The sequence below is a fragment of the Notothenia rossii genome (genome assembly GCF_949606895.1).
Source record: "Notothenia rossii genome assembly, chromosome: 6".
Classification (NCBI taxonomy): domain Eukaryota; kingdom Metazoa; phylum Chordata; class Actinopteri; order Perciformes; family Nototheniidae; genus Notothenia; species Notothenia rossii.
The window spans coordinates 7266673-7281902 of record NC_136909.1 but is presented as its reverse complement, the minus strand read 5'-3'; the positions used below and the strand labels follow the sequence as shown (position 1 = coordinate 7281902).

The 15230-nt window shown below is 37.8% G+C and overlaps 2 protein-coding genes across 4 annotated transcripts in view; both read left to right on the top strand.

Annotated features, from left to right (window-relative positions):
* Window positions 1–7220: 7220 nt before the first annotated feature.
* LOC307043344 (uncharacterized protein) lies at window positions 7221–10440 on the top strand. Its single transcript, XM_079687727.1, has 2 exons — window positions 7221–7293; window positions 9147–10440. The coding sequence occupies exon 2, from the start codon at window positions 9207–9209 to the stop codon at window positions 9867–9869; it is 663 nt and encodes a 220-aa protein (XP_079543853.1). The 5' UTR covers window positions 7221–7293; window positions 9147–9206; the 3' UTR covers window positions 9870–10440.
* Window positions 10441–11686: 1246 nt separating this feature from the next.
* Window positions 11687–15230, top strand: part of golga3 (golgin A3) — a 40680-nt gene continuing 37136 nt past the window's right edge. The window contains exons 1-3 of one of the 3 annotated variants that reach the window (XM_079687725.1): window positions 11687–11771; window positions 13067–13312; window positions 14793–15074. In XM_079687725.1, coding sequence (XP_079543851.1) covers window positions 13165–13312; window positions 14793–15074 — 430 coding nt within the window. In that variant the 5' untranslated portion in view covers window positions 11687–11771; window positions 13067–13164. Of the gene's footprint in view, window positions 11772–13066; window positions 13313–14765; window positions 15075–15230 lie in introns of all 3 variants that reach the window. The other 2 variants (XM_079687726.1, XM_079687724.1) reach the window with 2 other exon arrangements.

Below are 15230 nucleotides of genomic sequence, written 5' to 3'. Positions count from 1 at the left end.
TTACTCATTTAATTCCCTTTTTTTCCCCTGTTTGATACTCTGGTCAAATTTTACTAACTTTGCGTGTGAGAGGAAACATACAGTGGCCAGTACGGGTATCGAACCCGCGACCTTCGCGTTATTAGCACGACGCTCTAACCAACTGAGCTAACCGGCCGTGGTTAGTCCCAATAGTGACGTAATAAAACAATCAAGTAATAAACTAAAGCTATAGAACCAAAAGGTAAATATCCCTGGTTGCTATCTCGTCAGGGTTAGGGTCAGGTGTCCAACTGTTATTGAGCAGTCACCCCTACTGGAGGTGTAAGATATTGCACTTTAAAATTCTTCTCATGTAATCATCCCATAAGAACTGATGTAGGTAAAAGACGTTTAAACAAATAGCTCTCACGTAAAAAGGTTATTTTTACACATTGGCTAAATCATTCTTGTTTTGCTATGGAGTCAAAAGAGGGTCAAATGTCTTGGAGCTATGTATCACCATTTCTGTGTGTGAAAACGTTATGAATAGAACATTCTATTCATGATATCTATAAGTGTGTGAACATTATTTAAACTAATTAATTAATTTGATTAGTCTGTTTGCAGTTACTTACTCATTTAATTCCCTTTTTTCCCCCCGTTTGATACTCTGGTCAAATTTGACTAACTTTGCGTATGAGAGGACACATACAGTGGCCAGTACGGGTATCGAACCCGCGACCTTCGCGTTATTAGCACGACGCTCTAACCAACTGAGCTAACCGGCCGTGGTTAGTCCCAATAGTGACGTAATAAAACAATCAAGTAATAAACTAAAGCTATAGAACCAAAAGGTAAATATCCCTGGTTGCTATCTCGTCAGGGTTAGGGTCAGGTGTCCAACTGTTATTGAGCAGTCACCCCTACTGGAGGTGTAAGATATTGCACTTTAAAATTCTTCTCATGTAATCATCCCATAAGAACTGATGTAGGTAAAAGACGTTTAAACAAATAGCTCTCACGTAAAAAGGTTATTTTTACACATTGGCTAAATCATTCTTGTTTTGCTATGGAGTGAATAGAGGGTCAAATGTCTTGGAGCTATGTATCACCATTTCTGTGTGTGAAAACGTTATGAATAGAACATTCTATTCATGATATCTATAAGTGTATGAACATTATTTAAACTAATTAATTAATTTGATTAGTCTGTTTGCAGTTACTTACTCATTTAATTCCCTTTTTTTCCCCCGTTTGATACTCTGGTCAAATTTTACTAACTTTGCGTGTGAGAGGAAACATACAGTGGCCAGTACGGGTATCGAACCCACGACCTTCGCGTTATTAGCACGACGCTCTAACCAACTGAGCTAACCGGCCGTGGTTAGTCCCAATAGTGACGTAATAAAACAATCAAGTAATAAACTAAAGCTATAGAACCGAAAGGTAAATATCCCTGGTTGCTATCTCGTCAGGGTTAGGGTCAGGTGTCCAACTGTTATTGAGCAGTCACCCCTACTGGAGGTGTAAGATATTGCACTTTAAAATTCTTCTCATGTAATCATCCCATAAGAACTGATGTAGGTAAAAGACGTTTAAACAAATAGCTCTCACGTAAAAAGGTTATTTTTACACATTGGCTAAATCATTCTTGTTTTGCTATGGAGTCAATAGAGGGTCAAATGTCTTGGATCTATGTATCACCATTTCTGTGTGTGAAAACGTTATGAATAGAACATTCTATTCATGATATCTATAAGTGTGTGAACATTATTTAAACTAATTAATTAATTTGATTAGTCTGTTTGCAGTTACTTACTCATTTAATTCCCTTTTTTTCCCCCGTTTGATACTCTGGTCAAATTTTACTAACTTTGCGTGTGAGAGGAAACATACAGTGGCCAGTACGGGTATCGAACCCGCGACCTTCGCGTTATTAGCACGACGCTCTAACCAACTGAGCTAACCGGCCGTGGTTAGTCCCAATAGTGACGTAATAAAACAATCAAGTAATAAACTAAAGCTATATAACCGAAAGGTAAATATCCCTGGTTGCTATCTCGTCAGGGTTAGGGTCAGGTGTCCAACTGTTATTGAGCAGTCACCCCTACTGGAGGTGTAAGATATTGCACTTTAAAATTCTTCTCATGTAATCATCCCATAAGAACTGATGTAGGTAAAAGACGTTTAAACAAATAGCTCTCACGTAAAAAGATTATTTTTACACATTGGCTAAATCATTCTTGTTTTGCTATGGAGTCAATAGAGGGTCAAATGTCTTGGAGCTATGTATCACCATTTCTGTGTGTGAAAACGTTATGAATAGAACATTCTATTCATGATATCTATAAATGTGTGAACATTATTTAAACAAACAGGTTTTCCTTTTTGAATCTTTAGGAAGATCTGTAGCTCCGCATCACATTCTGCGAACAAATAAAAACATGTTTGCATAAATCATTTTGATGCGTGCGAGTGCATAAAGAACATATCCTCAAGGGTTTTCATTTACATATATGGTTTTAACTATGAAGGACCGAACATGACATAAGTATAAATAAATAAATGCATCAATAAAACATAAATAAATAAAGGAATAATGAATTTCAGATTTTTACAGCACAGTCACCTAGCCTCGTTGGTTGCTTTGGATCTTCACGTTGATAGACATCTCTTTACCCCTTGAGCGAAAACCACCTCTAGAGATTTCAGTAAAATCTTTACAATTGGGCTTCTACAGTCAAAGAACTTAATCAGTTGAATGTAGAAGGTATAAGAAGTGGTAATACAGTGTAAAATATATATAAACTTGGAATCCACTCGGATATAATTTAGTTTTTCTCCACTCTTCCTCCAACTAAAGATGGAGAAAGACTGGAGATGGATTTAACAACAATGACAGGGCTCGATACACCCGTTTTCAGTTTTTGGCCAGCTAAAACTGTATTAATACTCATTATTGTCCATTTCCAGAATATTTATTTAGCACGGGATGATCTGCTCAAAGATAGAAGTGCTCTGTGACTGTGTTTCTCCTTGCTGTGTTCACAAAGATTCCAAATTAAAGGGGAATTGTATTATAGCAATTCAAAGATATTGTTAAAGACACCTCACTACGTACACGTGTTAAAACTTGTCAGAGGAATTTAAAGTACAATAGTTATTAATGTTGTCGTATCCACAGAATACAAGGCGACCCACCAAACAACATTGCGTAAAAGATGCAGGCCGCTTTAATGTGCATTGTGTGCATAAAGGTACAAATACACGTGAGAAAACGTCACAGCAACAGATGGGCGATCATGCTTTAAAACTATATTAGTGGCCTAGAGGTCTAAGCATTACTTTAACATGCAGCAACCTAATGTTCAACACCCAGTAGTAACGACAAGTTTGGTCTTCAGCTTCTCAATTTACTTTTAATTTGACATTATATCTGTTAAATCATCAAGTAAGCTATCAGAGTAAGATAAACTACGAATGTTGATTTTATTACTGGTGGGGAACTGTAAGCACAGGAGCAATATTGAGCAAGAGAATTGCAAGTAAGAAGAACATTATAATCAGTGATTAAGTGCTGTAACATAGATATTGTAGTGTCAGGCATTGTTAGAGCCATTTTCTGTGTTGACAATGAGTGTATTATTTTCTTATTAATTTAGATCTTAATACATTCTTTCCATTTATGTATACCAAATTAAATATTCGGAGAAAAACTTTGATTTACTGCGAGCCACAACTGTGATATAAGGAAGGGGTGGGACTGAGCGTGAGGAGGAAATTGTCTCCAGCAATGAACGGGGAATAGGAAAAGTCTTTGACCTCACTTTACACTGATCATTTTGTTTATTTTGTTTCTTTAAATATATGGAAGTAAATAAATCGGCCAAGGAAGGCAAAGAAATCAGCGCCTACAGAGCTTTATTTGGATGGTTTTTAACGTGTGAGTCAAGAAGCGGATCCCTGTTGACGTGGCACAGTTTTTAGATATCCCACAAGAATGGGCCACGACAGGCATAATAGGGTAGGAACCTTGATGATGTAACGTGTTGTGCATCGGTGATTAAATAAACGAGAGCAAGTCAACCTACACGTTGGTCCAATCCTTTCCTATACAAGAGCCTCTATATAAGTTATAGTAAACACTTATAACAATAGAACATATATAATGCAAAATGAATGGGAAAACAAATGGCTGAGCATAGCCAAAGAAAAAACATGTTAGCCTTGACTTATACACAGACTAAACATCTGTTTATTTCAATATTTATTTAATTCATTATTTATGTCAACATTTATACATTTCTGTGTTAAGCAATATATGTATTTATTATTGTATTTAGTTTACAGTTTCTATTTTATTTTATTCTTTCTTTATTATGCATTTATTTCTATTATGTCATTTTTCAATTGTGGAAATAATTGTAACCCGTTAAATTATTCCGTGTTTAGATTGACACTCATTTACTTACTCATTTAATTTGCTTTTTTCCCACCCCGTTTGATACTCTGGTCAAAGTGTACTAACTCTACGTGTGAGAGAAAACATACAGTGGCCAGTACGGGTATCGAACCCGCGACCTTCGCGTTATTAGCACGACGCTCTAACCAACTGAGCTAACCGGCCATGCGTAGTCGTAGTAGTGACGTGATTAAACAATGAAGTAATAAACTAAAGCTACAGAACCGAAAGGTAAATATCTCTGGTTGCTATCTCGTCAGGGTTAGGGTTAGGTGTACAACTGTTATTGAGCAGTGACCCCTACTGGAGGTGTAAGATATTGCACTTTAAAATTCTTCTCATGTAATCATCCCATAAGAACTGATGTAGGTAAAAGACGTTTAAACAAGTAGCTCTCACGTAAAAAGGTTATTTTTACACATTGGCTAAATCATTCTTGTTTTGCTATGGAGTCAATAGAGGGTCAAATGTCTTGGAGCTATGTATCACCATTTCTGTGTGTGAAAACGTTATGAATAGAACATTCTATTCATGATATCTATAAATGTGTGAACATTAAACAAATATGTTTTCCTTTTTGAATCTTTAGGAAGATCTGTAGCTCCACATCACATTTTGCAAACAAATTACATTACATTACATTTAGCTGACGCTTTTATCCAAAGTGACTTACAATAAGTACATTCGACCAGGAAGATACAACCTTGAAGAAAACAGAATCATATACAGTACATCAGGTTTCATAGAGCCAAACATTTCAAGTGCTACTCAACTGGCTTTAGATAAGCCAGTCCTTTATTAGTATATAAGTGCTTTGTTAGTAATTCTATCGCTCGAAGTGGAGTCTAGAGAGATGAGTTTTCAGTCTGAAGAAGATGTGTAAGCTTTCTGCTGTCCTGATTTCAATGGGGAGCTCATTCCACCATTTTGGAGCCAGGATAGCAAACCCACGTGTTTTTGCTGATGGGAACTTGGGTCCCCCTCGCAGTGCGGGTGCAGCGAGCTGTTTGGCTGATGCAGAGCGGAATGCACGTGCTGGGGTGTACGGTTTAACCATGTCCTGGATGTAGGAAGGGCCAGATCCATTCGCAGCATGGTACGCAAGTACCAGTGTCTTGAAGTGGATTCTAGCAGTTACCGGAAGCCAGTGAAGGGAGCGGAAATATAAACATGTTTGCATAAATCATTTTTGATGTATGCGAGTGCATAAAGAACATGTCCTCAAGGGTTTTCATTTACATATATGGTTTTAATTATGAAGGACCGAACATGACATAAGTACAAATAAATAAATGCATGAATAAAAACATAAATAAATAAAGGAATAATGAATTTCAGATTTTTACAGCACAGTCACCAGCCTAGTTGCTTTGGATCTTCACGTTGATAGACATCTCTTTACCCCTTGAGCGAAAACCACCTCTAGAGATTTCAGTAAAATCTTTACAATTGGGCTTCTACAGTCAAATAACTGAATGTGTTGAATGTAGAAGGTATAAGAAGTGGTAATACAGTGTAAAAAGATATAAACTTGGAATCCACTCGGACATAATATAGTTTTTCTCCACTCTTCCTCCAACTAAAGATGGAGAAAGACTGGAGATGGATTTAACAACAATGACAGGGCTCGATACACCCGTTTTCAGTTTTTGGCCAGCTACAAATGTATTAATACTCATTATTGTCCATTTCCAGAATATTTATTTAGCATGTGATGATCTGCTCAAAGATAGAAGTGCTCTGTGACTGTGTTTCTCCTTGCTGTGTTCACAAAGATTCCAAATTAAAGGGGAATTGTATTATAGCAATTCAAAGACATTGTTAAAGACACCTCACTACGTACACGTGTTAAAACTTGTCAGAGGAATTTAAAGTACAATAGTTATTAATGTTGTCGTATCCACAGAATACAAGGCGACCCACCAAGCAACATTGCGTAAAAGATGCATGCCGCTTTAATGTGCATTGTGTGCATAAAGGTAGAAATGTACTTGAGAAAACGTCACAGCAACAGATGCTTTAAAACTATATTAGTAGCCTAGAGGTCTAAGCATTACTTTAACATGCAGCAACCTAACGTTCAACACCCAGTAGTAATGACAAGTTTGGTCTTCCGCTTCTCAAAGTCACTTATAATTTGACATTATATCTGTTAAATCATCAAGTAAGCCATCAGAGTAAGATAAACTACGAACCTTGATTATATTACTGGTGGGGAACTGTAAGCACAGGAGCAATAATGAGCTAGAGAATTGCAAGTAAGAAGAACATTATAATCAGTGATTAAGTGCTTTAACATAGATATCATGCAAAATGAATGGGAAAACAAATGGCTGAACATAGCCAAAGAAAAAACTTGTTACCCTTGACTTACACAGACTAAACATCGTTTTTTTTCAATATGTATTTAATTCATTATTTATGTCAACATTTATACATTTCTGTGTTAAGCAATATATGTAGTTATTATTGTATTTAATTTACTGTTTCTATTTTTATTTTATTCTTTCTTTATTATGCATTTATTTCTATTGTCAATGTCATTTTTCAATTGTGGAAATAATTTTAACCCATTAAATGATTCCGTGTCTAGACACTTATTTGCAGTTACTTACTCATTTCATATGTTTTTTTTCCACCCCGTTTAATACTCTGGTCAAATTTTACTAACGCTACGTTTGAGAGAAAACATACAGTGGCCAGTACGGGTATCGAACCCGCGACCTTCGCGTTATTAGCACGACGCTCTAACCAACTGAGCTAACCGGCCATGAGAAGACCCAGTAGTGACGTAAAAAAAACATCAAACAGTAAACGAAACCTACGGAACCGAAAGGTAAATTTCCCTGGTTGGTAACTCCTTACGGACGGTAAGATTTCATAGTTTAAACATGTCATAGCGTTTTATTTTTGCTAGATTTATAGAGAAAGTAAATAAAATAACATCAGTCATGCAATAGTTTATGGCTATCAGAGTGATAATGTTCAGGCTGACAAAAGCAACAATGTTTACTCGTCCTGTGTTCCTTAATGTCTAAAGTTGTATTTTACTTATAACCTACTTTTCTGTTACACACAGACTGCAGCTATAATTGAATAAACTATCAAGTAATGTTTCATAGAGTTAGTGTAATGTTGAATGTGAATGTTAAAGGCAGACCAACTGAGTGCAATACAACAAGCAAGGTTAGCAACATTATTGAGAGGCTACAATATGGACTCACTTCTGACAAGGAAGCAAACACAGTTGATTTAGTAAGTTACAATGTAAAATCCCATACAAGGAGGAAGCAAAACAGGTCAAGGCAATTTCATTTGTATAGATCAGGGGTGTCAAACTCAAACACACAGTGGGCCAACATTTAAAAATGGGTACTAGTGGAGGGCCGGACTGGTTCAATGTTTATTGCAAAACTTATTGAAATGAACTTATTGCACATATTAAACCTGGAACTAACAAAGCTTAAATTATTGTGTATAAAAACAACATTACAACTTAAATAATCAGTTGCATTCATTTCTTATGGCTCTATCTGCAGAGTCATTTCTTATGATTACATTTCTCCACAGGCCAACAAAAGCTTAAAAAAAACCATTTCCCTCAAAGAGAAAACAAACATGCCCTGTTGCCTCAAGAAAGAAAGTACAGAAGGAAACATCCATGTAAACTCAGGTTGCTGCTCTGTGATGCTAGTTCAAGCAGATACTTGGCATCTCATCTTGGGTGCAAGTTCATCAATGTTTAGGCTCAGGATCTGAGCTGAGGAGACCCTCAGGATGGAGTGAAGGTGTGCGTGCAATATACCGACGGGCCAGATCTAATAGTAATTAGAAATTATCCTGCGGGCCGAAATTAAATCCACCAAGGGCCTGATTTGGCCCCCGGGCCTTGAGTTTCACGTATAGAACCTCTTAAAGGTAGGGTAATTAACTTGAGAAACACTTTTTGTTATATTAAATGGAATGCTCTTAACATCAGCAATTAATTAATTAAATGCTTTGACAATAAATACAAATATTTCATCTGTGGAAGCCGTGGCGCTGTAAAAAATGTCCAATTATCTGCCTCGGCCCGCGGCAAATAATTGGATGGCCTACCTGCCTGTCAGCCTTCCATCTGTGCACAAACTTATCTCGTGCCCTCATTAGTCATGTGCGCGTTCGTGTGTGTTGTAGGAGGGGCTCTGTAAGGAAGTCTGAAGGTATGGCGCAGATTTGTTTTGGTTGTGTAGCCTACTTTCAAATTCTAGCGCACTTGAGCTGATTTCTCCATTCTTACCCTACCTTTAAGCATTTAGAGTGACAAAAGAGTCATCAAGGCACATTTTGAAATAAATACACAATATATATATATATATATATATATATATATATATATATATATATATATATATATATATCAATTCACAGAAGAAATCCAAGCTAGCCACACTGTCTCATTGCTTTTGCTTGCCAACCTCACAACCCTCATTTCGTGTTGCCGTAAAATCTGACCGATTTACCACCTTCATCAATCATAAATATTGTGTTTTACCAATATTGTGTTTTACCACTGATTGCTTGAATGCCTGATTGAATGCCTGATTGCTTAAATGCCTTCCACAGTAGGCATTTGAACATAGAAAATTGCTGATCACCACTTTTGAGACAGGAGGGTTAAGTTAACACCCTGATTGATATTCATTCTAACATAATGCCACATCTCCCTTTTAATTTCTTCCAGAACTTCCGATCTTTACGGAGTCTTTACAACATCCTCCATTAGCCACATATCTGAACCAGGATGTCAGTGCAGTTCTCCGGCTGGGAGGTGATTGACGATGGCGCTTCTTTTCCTGGTTTGGAGCTGGACTCGTCCCAGAAACCCCGAAGCAAGGGCGTCTACACCATGTACCATGGGACCAGCATCACCAGCGCACGAGTCATCATTGCCAATGGTTTCAAACAGTCTTCAAAGGGCATGCTGGGAATGGGCGTGTATGTCAGTCGTAATATAAAAAAGGCGACAGCTTATCCTCAGAGAAGTAATCCTACGGACCGAGTTGTCCTTCAGGTACATGTGCGCGTGGGCCGTGTCAAGCGCATTGACAAGGACAACCATCCCATGCAGCAAACATGGCACTCACATGGCTACGACACTGCATGGGTGCCCCCCAAAGTTGGCCTCCTAGCTGTGCGCAGTGGCCTGGAGGAGGACTGTGTGTTTGATCCCAAAAGAGTGAAAGTGGTAGGCATCGCAAAGGCACCAAGTGATTCAATACAGAAAGAACTTCAAGGGCTTCTGATACAATCATGCGGAAGAGGAGGTGAGGGTGCTGCAGAGGTGTGTTCACTGTGTAAGAGGAGGACCCAGCAGGGCGCTCCACACATCAAGCAGCAGTGCTGGGAGTGTGGGGAAAACATCTGCATTCTCATGTCCAAGCATTTCTGTCCAGCCAAACCCTGACGGGGTGAGGGAAGGGGGTGTTGATGATTAGATTTGACTCTGATATTGATTAATTTTTCAAGATTCAAGACTTTTATTGTTATGTTGATGAACATCTTAGGTATCAGGCTCCCCCAACAGAGCAACACAATAAAACAGTGAAAATAGTGCAAGTAAATACAATAAAATAGGATAGAAGTAGTGCCATAAGAGTCTAGTGATAGATAATTCGTAAGTTGCAAACAGGTGAATATTATGTATGTTCTTAGTTCAGGTGTTTAACAGTCTTATGGCCTGTGGAATGTAACTGTCCCATAATTACATGTTTAAATATGTACTGCTCAATGTATTTTGGGGATCTTTTGTAAGTTATCTATAAAATCTCATTCCTGAATTGTCTCTCATTTAAAGTCAACTGTAGCTTGTTCGTTTTATAGTTCTACATATTATATATTTTATTGATTACGCTCTCTTATTAGTATACCATTTTGAACACATTTGACATTCATTTTTTTGAGATATATTTGTATGTAAAACATGGGACTAAAATAATTTGCAAGAACTCAAGCCAATAAATGTCATTATAATCTAATCGAACCCATCATGTATTTTTGTTTGATATGATTCCATGTTAAGAGACTCAGTAAAGCTCATTTCTATAGTGATGCCTTCAGATAAAGCCATATCTTTCCTACTTGTTATCATTATGTTGTGTAGTGTGACAAATATTAAGTGGCATTTGAAACACTTGCTTTAACGAGTCCCAATAGGACATGCAAATAAATAAGAGAGTCACAAAGTGGTGCTGAAAAGAAACACGTTGGAAAATATTTAATTCCATATTGTGCTCAAAGGAGACAGCATCCCAGCTGCAGCCTGAAGTCGTTTAAAACATGTCTCTCCAAAAATTCCATCCCTTAGGCTATAGGCGTTCATTATTTTAAGAACACGTTGGTGGTCCAGAGGTCTATGCATTGAATTTTCATGCAGGTGTTTGAGGTTCAATCATCTGTTGTCTCCTGTTAAATCTGGAGAAATTGTTCCCACCACTTTTTCTAACAAAGTGATACCCATGAGTGGAGTATATGTAGACGATTTACCTCTGAATTGTAGTGAACAAAGTAGCAAATAATTGAAATATTCAGGTAAAGTAGGCCTATAAATCTCTGAAAATTGTACTTAAGTACAGTACTTGAGTAAAGTTGCTTAGTTACTATCCACCACTGAAATCCACTATAACCCAAGTGCATTGAGCAGTGGCATTTTATAATAAAGTGATTGTATGTCAATTGAAAGTCCCTCCTCAAAACCCACCTGTTCAGATCCGCCTACTCACTGTAGTGCTCCCTATCATCTGTTTCCCCTGAATAACCTACCTATCATTTGTGTCCACTTTAATTGTCTTCTCCATTATGTTGTGTTTTTATCATGTTCTGTTGCTTTTACCTCTTAGAATATACACATTGCATGTTGTTCTTGGGTGTCATGAAAGGTTCAATGTATTATAATAAAGTGTGTATTAATGCAGTCCTTGCAGTCTGGCGCTGAACTCAAAGATGACAGCTTCATTAATGACACTTCTGTTGGCACCTGCACTGCTGGAAAATAGGGCGCAGCTCTTTGAACACAAGAGTGAAGCATTGTACCACATCCGACACATTTCCTCTTAGCATCATCCGTTCTGTTTTATACTTCATTTATAAATGTTTAATTGCGATGCCCATTTGCTGTAATATAATCCTTGCAATATTTTATTTACCTTTAAAGATTTAAAATCCAAAGGTTGTGCTCCTAGACATGTGTGTTTGCGTGTGTGTGCTGTGCCTGTGTGTGCGCGCGTGTGTCTCAGTTTGTTTCCTGTCGGACAGATAAGTGGACGGAACCCAAACAGCCACGTAGTAAAAGGCGAAGCTCGCAGAAAGGGTGAGCATTTATAGTCTTTTCCTACATTTACACAAATTGTCATTTAAATATTTACTCATGAGGTTCTGTAACAAACCTGTTCGACATAAGGTCCTTCGTTGAATCTTATTAAATATTTGAGAAATCACTCTAGCTAGCGAGTTAGCATCGTTAGCTTGACGGGTTCCGTCGTAAACATATATAGCTAGTTAGCTTTCTCGCTCGCTAGTCTCGATTTTAAGTCTCACTTTCTTGTCACAATAGCTGTATTATTAGGCAACACATGGACGCAATTTGAATGCATTTAAATGTACGTTTATCAATGGCAGTCTTATTTTTCTGACGGTTGCTAAACACAGGCTAGCTAACTGATCTGCTGTCAGATGGCTAACTGAGCAACACCACATTTCAGTCAAAGGTGATCATGTATAGCTATGCTTTTATGACATGACTATAACATGCCGGAGTTTTGTGAAACACTTTATTTGTAATTGTACTGTGCAATAATCATAATGTCTGTTCTGCGCAAAACATAATTTTTACAATATCTTTACTAAGCTATTGAAAGCTTATTTGTCTTTATTTTTATTTAATTATCAATGTGTGCTTTTTCTCTATATTTAACACGTTAGCTTACTCTATTGTTGTTTACCTTTTTTGCTTGCTATTTCACCTTTGCTGCAACGCTGTAAATGTCCCCCTTTGGGACAAATAAAGAAATGCTGAGGTCGATAGTTGCATATATTCACAAGCTGTTAAAAGAAATGTCAGAAGCTTTTAAAAAAATATGTTCACCATTTGCGGTGTTTATGCAAATGTCCACATATGTATTGTAGGAGCTGCTTCTCTTTCTATAAGGCAGATATTCCCCTCAATGTACACTAAGCTCATGTATCACAGTTGAAAGGCTTTGATTGAAATGCCTGTTTGCTGGTTGATAAGGTGAATACCTGCCTTATCAACAGCTTCTTCACATTCCTGCTCAGATTGAACTCAATCTGTTCTAACTGAACCTTTGCTTTGGCCTGTTTTACCCAGATTGTTGCATCTGTTTGTGTCAAGGTAAAGCAATTGAATGTGAGTTGCTAGTTAATCTATATTTAACACGACACAATCTACTTAACTACCTGGCCTGCTTGTCTGCCCTTGACCCTTCTGTATTTAATTTAAAGCAGGCTATGCCGTTACATATTGTTAGTCCAGAACAGATAACTACTGAGGAGCTACAACTTCTTCTGTCATGTATATTTATCTTAATAATGTGTCATATTTATTAAAAAAAATGATAGATTCAACTAAATGTTTTCTCTCTTCAGTGCTGTCTGTGACACTGCTCCCAGCTCCTAAGAAGATGGTTTTGTGAGAAGTGTTTTCCAAAAGTGCACCAGCATTATTGTGACTGTTCAATTACTTAATGGAAATGGATACTAACCATTCAGGAGCAACTCAAATGGAGGGTACTCAAGAAGACCATGTTATCAAATCCAATGGGGAAGGCGATTCACAATTGATACAACAAGGGCTGGACAACACAACAAACATGAAGGGAAACACTCATAATGGTGAGTATGTGTGTATGAATGAGTACATGCTGTCTCTATTAGACTTGATTAGGTTTCCCTGTTTACAGCATATGACCTGAAGTTATCTCTTGATATGACGCCTTTCTTCACTCTCATCAAGTGCATAATAAACCAGAATTGGGTAGCTATGACTTATTAGTCTCACACTTGGAGAAAAACGTAAAGAAACATCAAACTAAATTCATTTAAAAAAAAAGTATGCAATTATACTTATAAACAAATTAGTTTTCATACAATCCAACATCAGGCTAGACATGTCCCAGTGCGCAAACAGGTGGTCTTATCCGTCAGTTTATTCAATATAACAAGGATTTTAAAAGCTTGAAATAATTTTATGTTGGACCTAATTATAATATATACTCCTACTGGAATGATTTCACTCGTACTGTACTAAGCGTGTTTCCATCTCTGCGCTCCGATATGCAAATTTCTTTCCCCTGCAGGCATATTACTGGTAACACTCGAATGCCAACGTGCATGACCTGTTTTAGTTGCTGCTGCGAGGCTTGGGGACTTCTCCTTCTCCATGTTGCATCATGGCTCTTGAACTGACGTGTTAAATAGATTTTAATTACTCAGTTTCAGCGGGAAACTATGCTACGGTCTGCACTGGTTGGGTGAAGGTAATATAAGTGACTGAAAATATGTATGACCAAAAAGTTTGGGGACAGGCAAGACGTTAAAAATTACTTTCATAAAACCCTCTCTAGAACCACGTAAGACATGTTTTTTTTGTGTCAAACCAATGTCATCGTTTAAGTAACATATTGGTTTCATTTCCTGTTTCAATTGTAGTATGAATATATTTATTTTTCAAAAATCGTAACTATCTTGCGGTTTTATCATATGTTGGTTCTCTGTAGCCGGGCAACACGAGCAAACAATCCCACACAACTGTCATCAGATTCAGATTAAACTGTTGCTCAATTCTGATTGGTGCACAGACTCCAGTGACAAGCAAGCCCTTTCCAATAGAAACCAGTGAGAAGAGCACAAATATAATGTCTTGGATAAAAATAACAAAAATGGTTCCAAATTTAGCAGGAAATGATGTGTTTTCCTTTTAGTAGATGAGCTAAAGGGACGAATCATTATCCACGTGCTGCAAGAATGTTTCCACCCATTTTTGTTTAACAGAGTCAGACGGCCAGCTTGCCAAGTGGAATAACTTCCTCACTGCAGTGTAGATGGATAGATAGAGAGATAGATGGATAGATAGATAGAGATGTGGATAGATGGATGGATGGATGGATAGAGAAAGGGATGGATGGATGGATAGAGAGAGAGATAGGTAGGTAGAGAGATATATATGTATATATATATATATAGAGAGAGAGAGAGATGGATAGAGAGAGAGATAGGTACTTTATTGACATTTCCAGTAATTAGTAGTTCACTAGAACTCATCAGGACTAATTGTCACATTCCTCAGGGTTTCTCTTCCCCCGTTCTCTTTCAGGTCCGGTCAGTTCAGACGTGATGCCAAATGGAAACGGACTGGCGGAGGACTTTAATGCTGCGGGGGACACCCATATAGATGGGCCCCTGCCTCCGACTGCCCCCCCCCAGAGCACCAGCTCCCCCGTCAACTCCCAGACCCAAGAGCCCACCCCAGGTTTGGCAGATTTTCCACCCATGATGCTAGAGAAGTCTGAGGGGGATAGTGCTGAGTTCACGGTTCACACGGGTGATTCATTGCAGTCGCTCAGACTCAGTATGCCTATGCAGGAGACAGAATTGTGTAAGCATAAACTTGTGTGGAGTGAATGCCCCTTTATACCCCCCCCCCCCCCACCCACCCCTGTATTTTGACCTAATTTGCTGTGGAATGACTAGCTTTTTTTGCTGCATATCCATTTTTAACTCCCCTGTTTGTGTATTATTTGAACAGAAGGAT

Excerpts from the sequence above, each read along its gene's own strand:
- LOC307043344 (XM_079687727.1), top strand. The coding sequence starts at position 9,207 with ATGTCAGTGCAGTTCTCCGGCTGGGAGGTGATTGACGATGGCGCTTCT.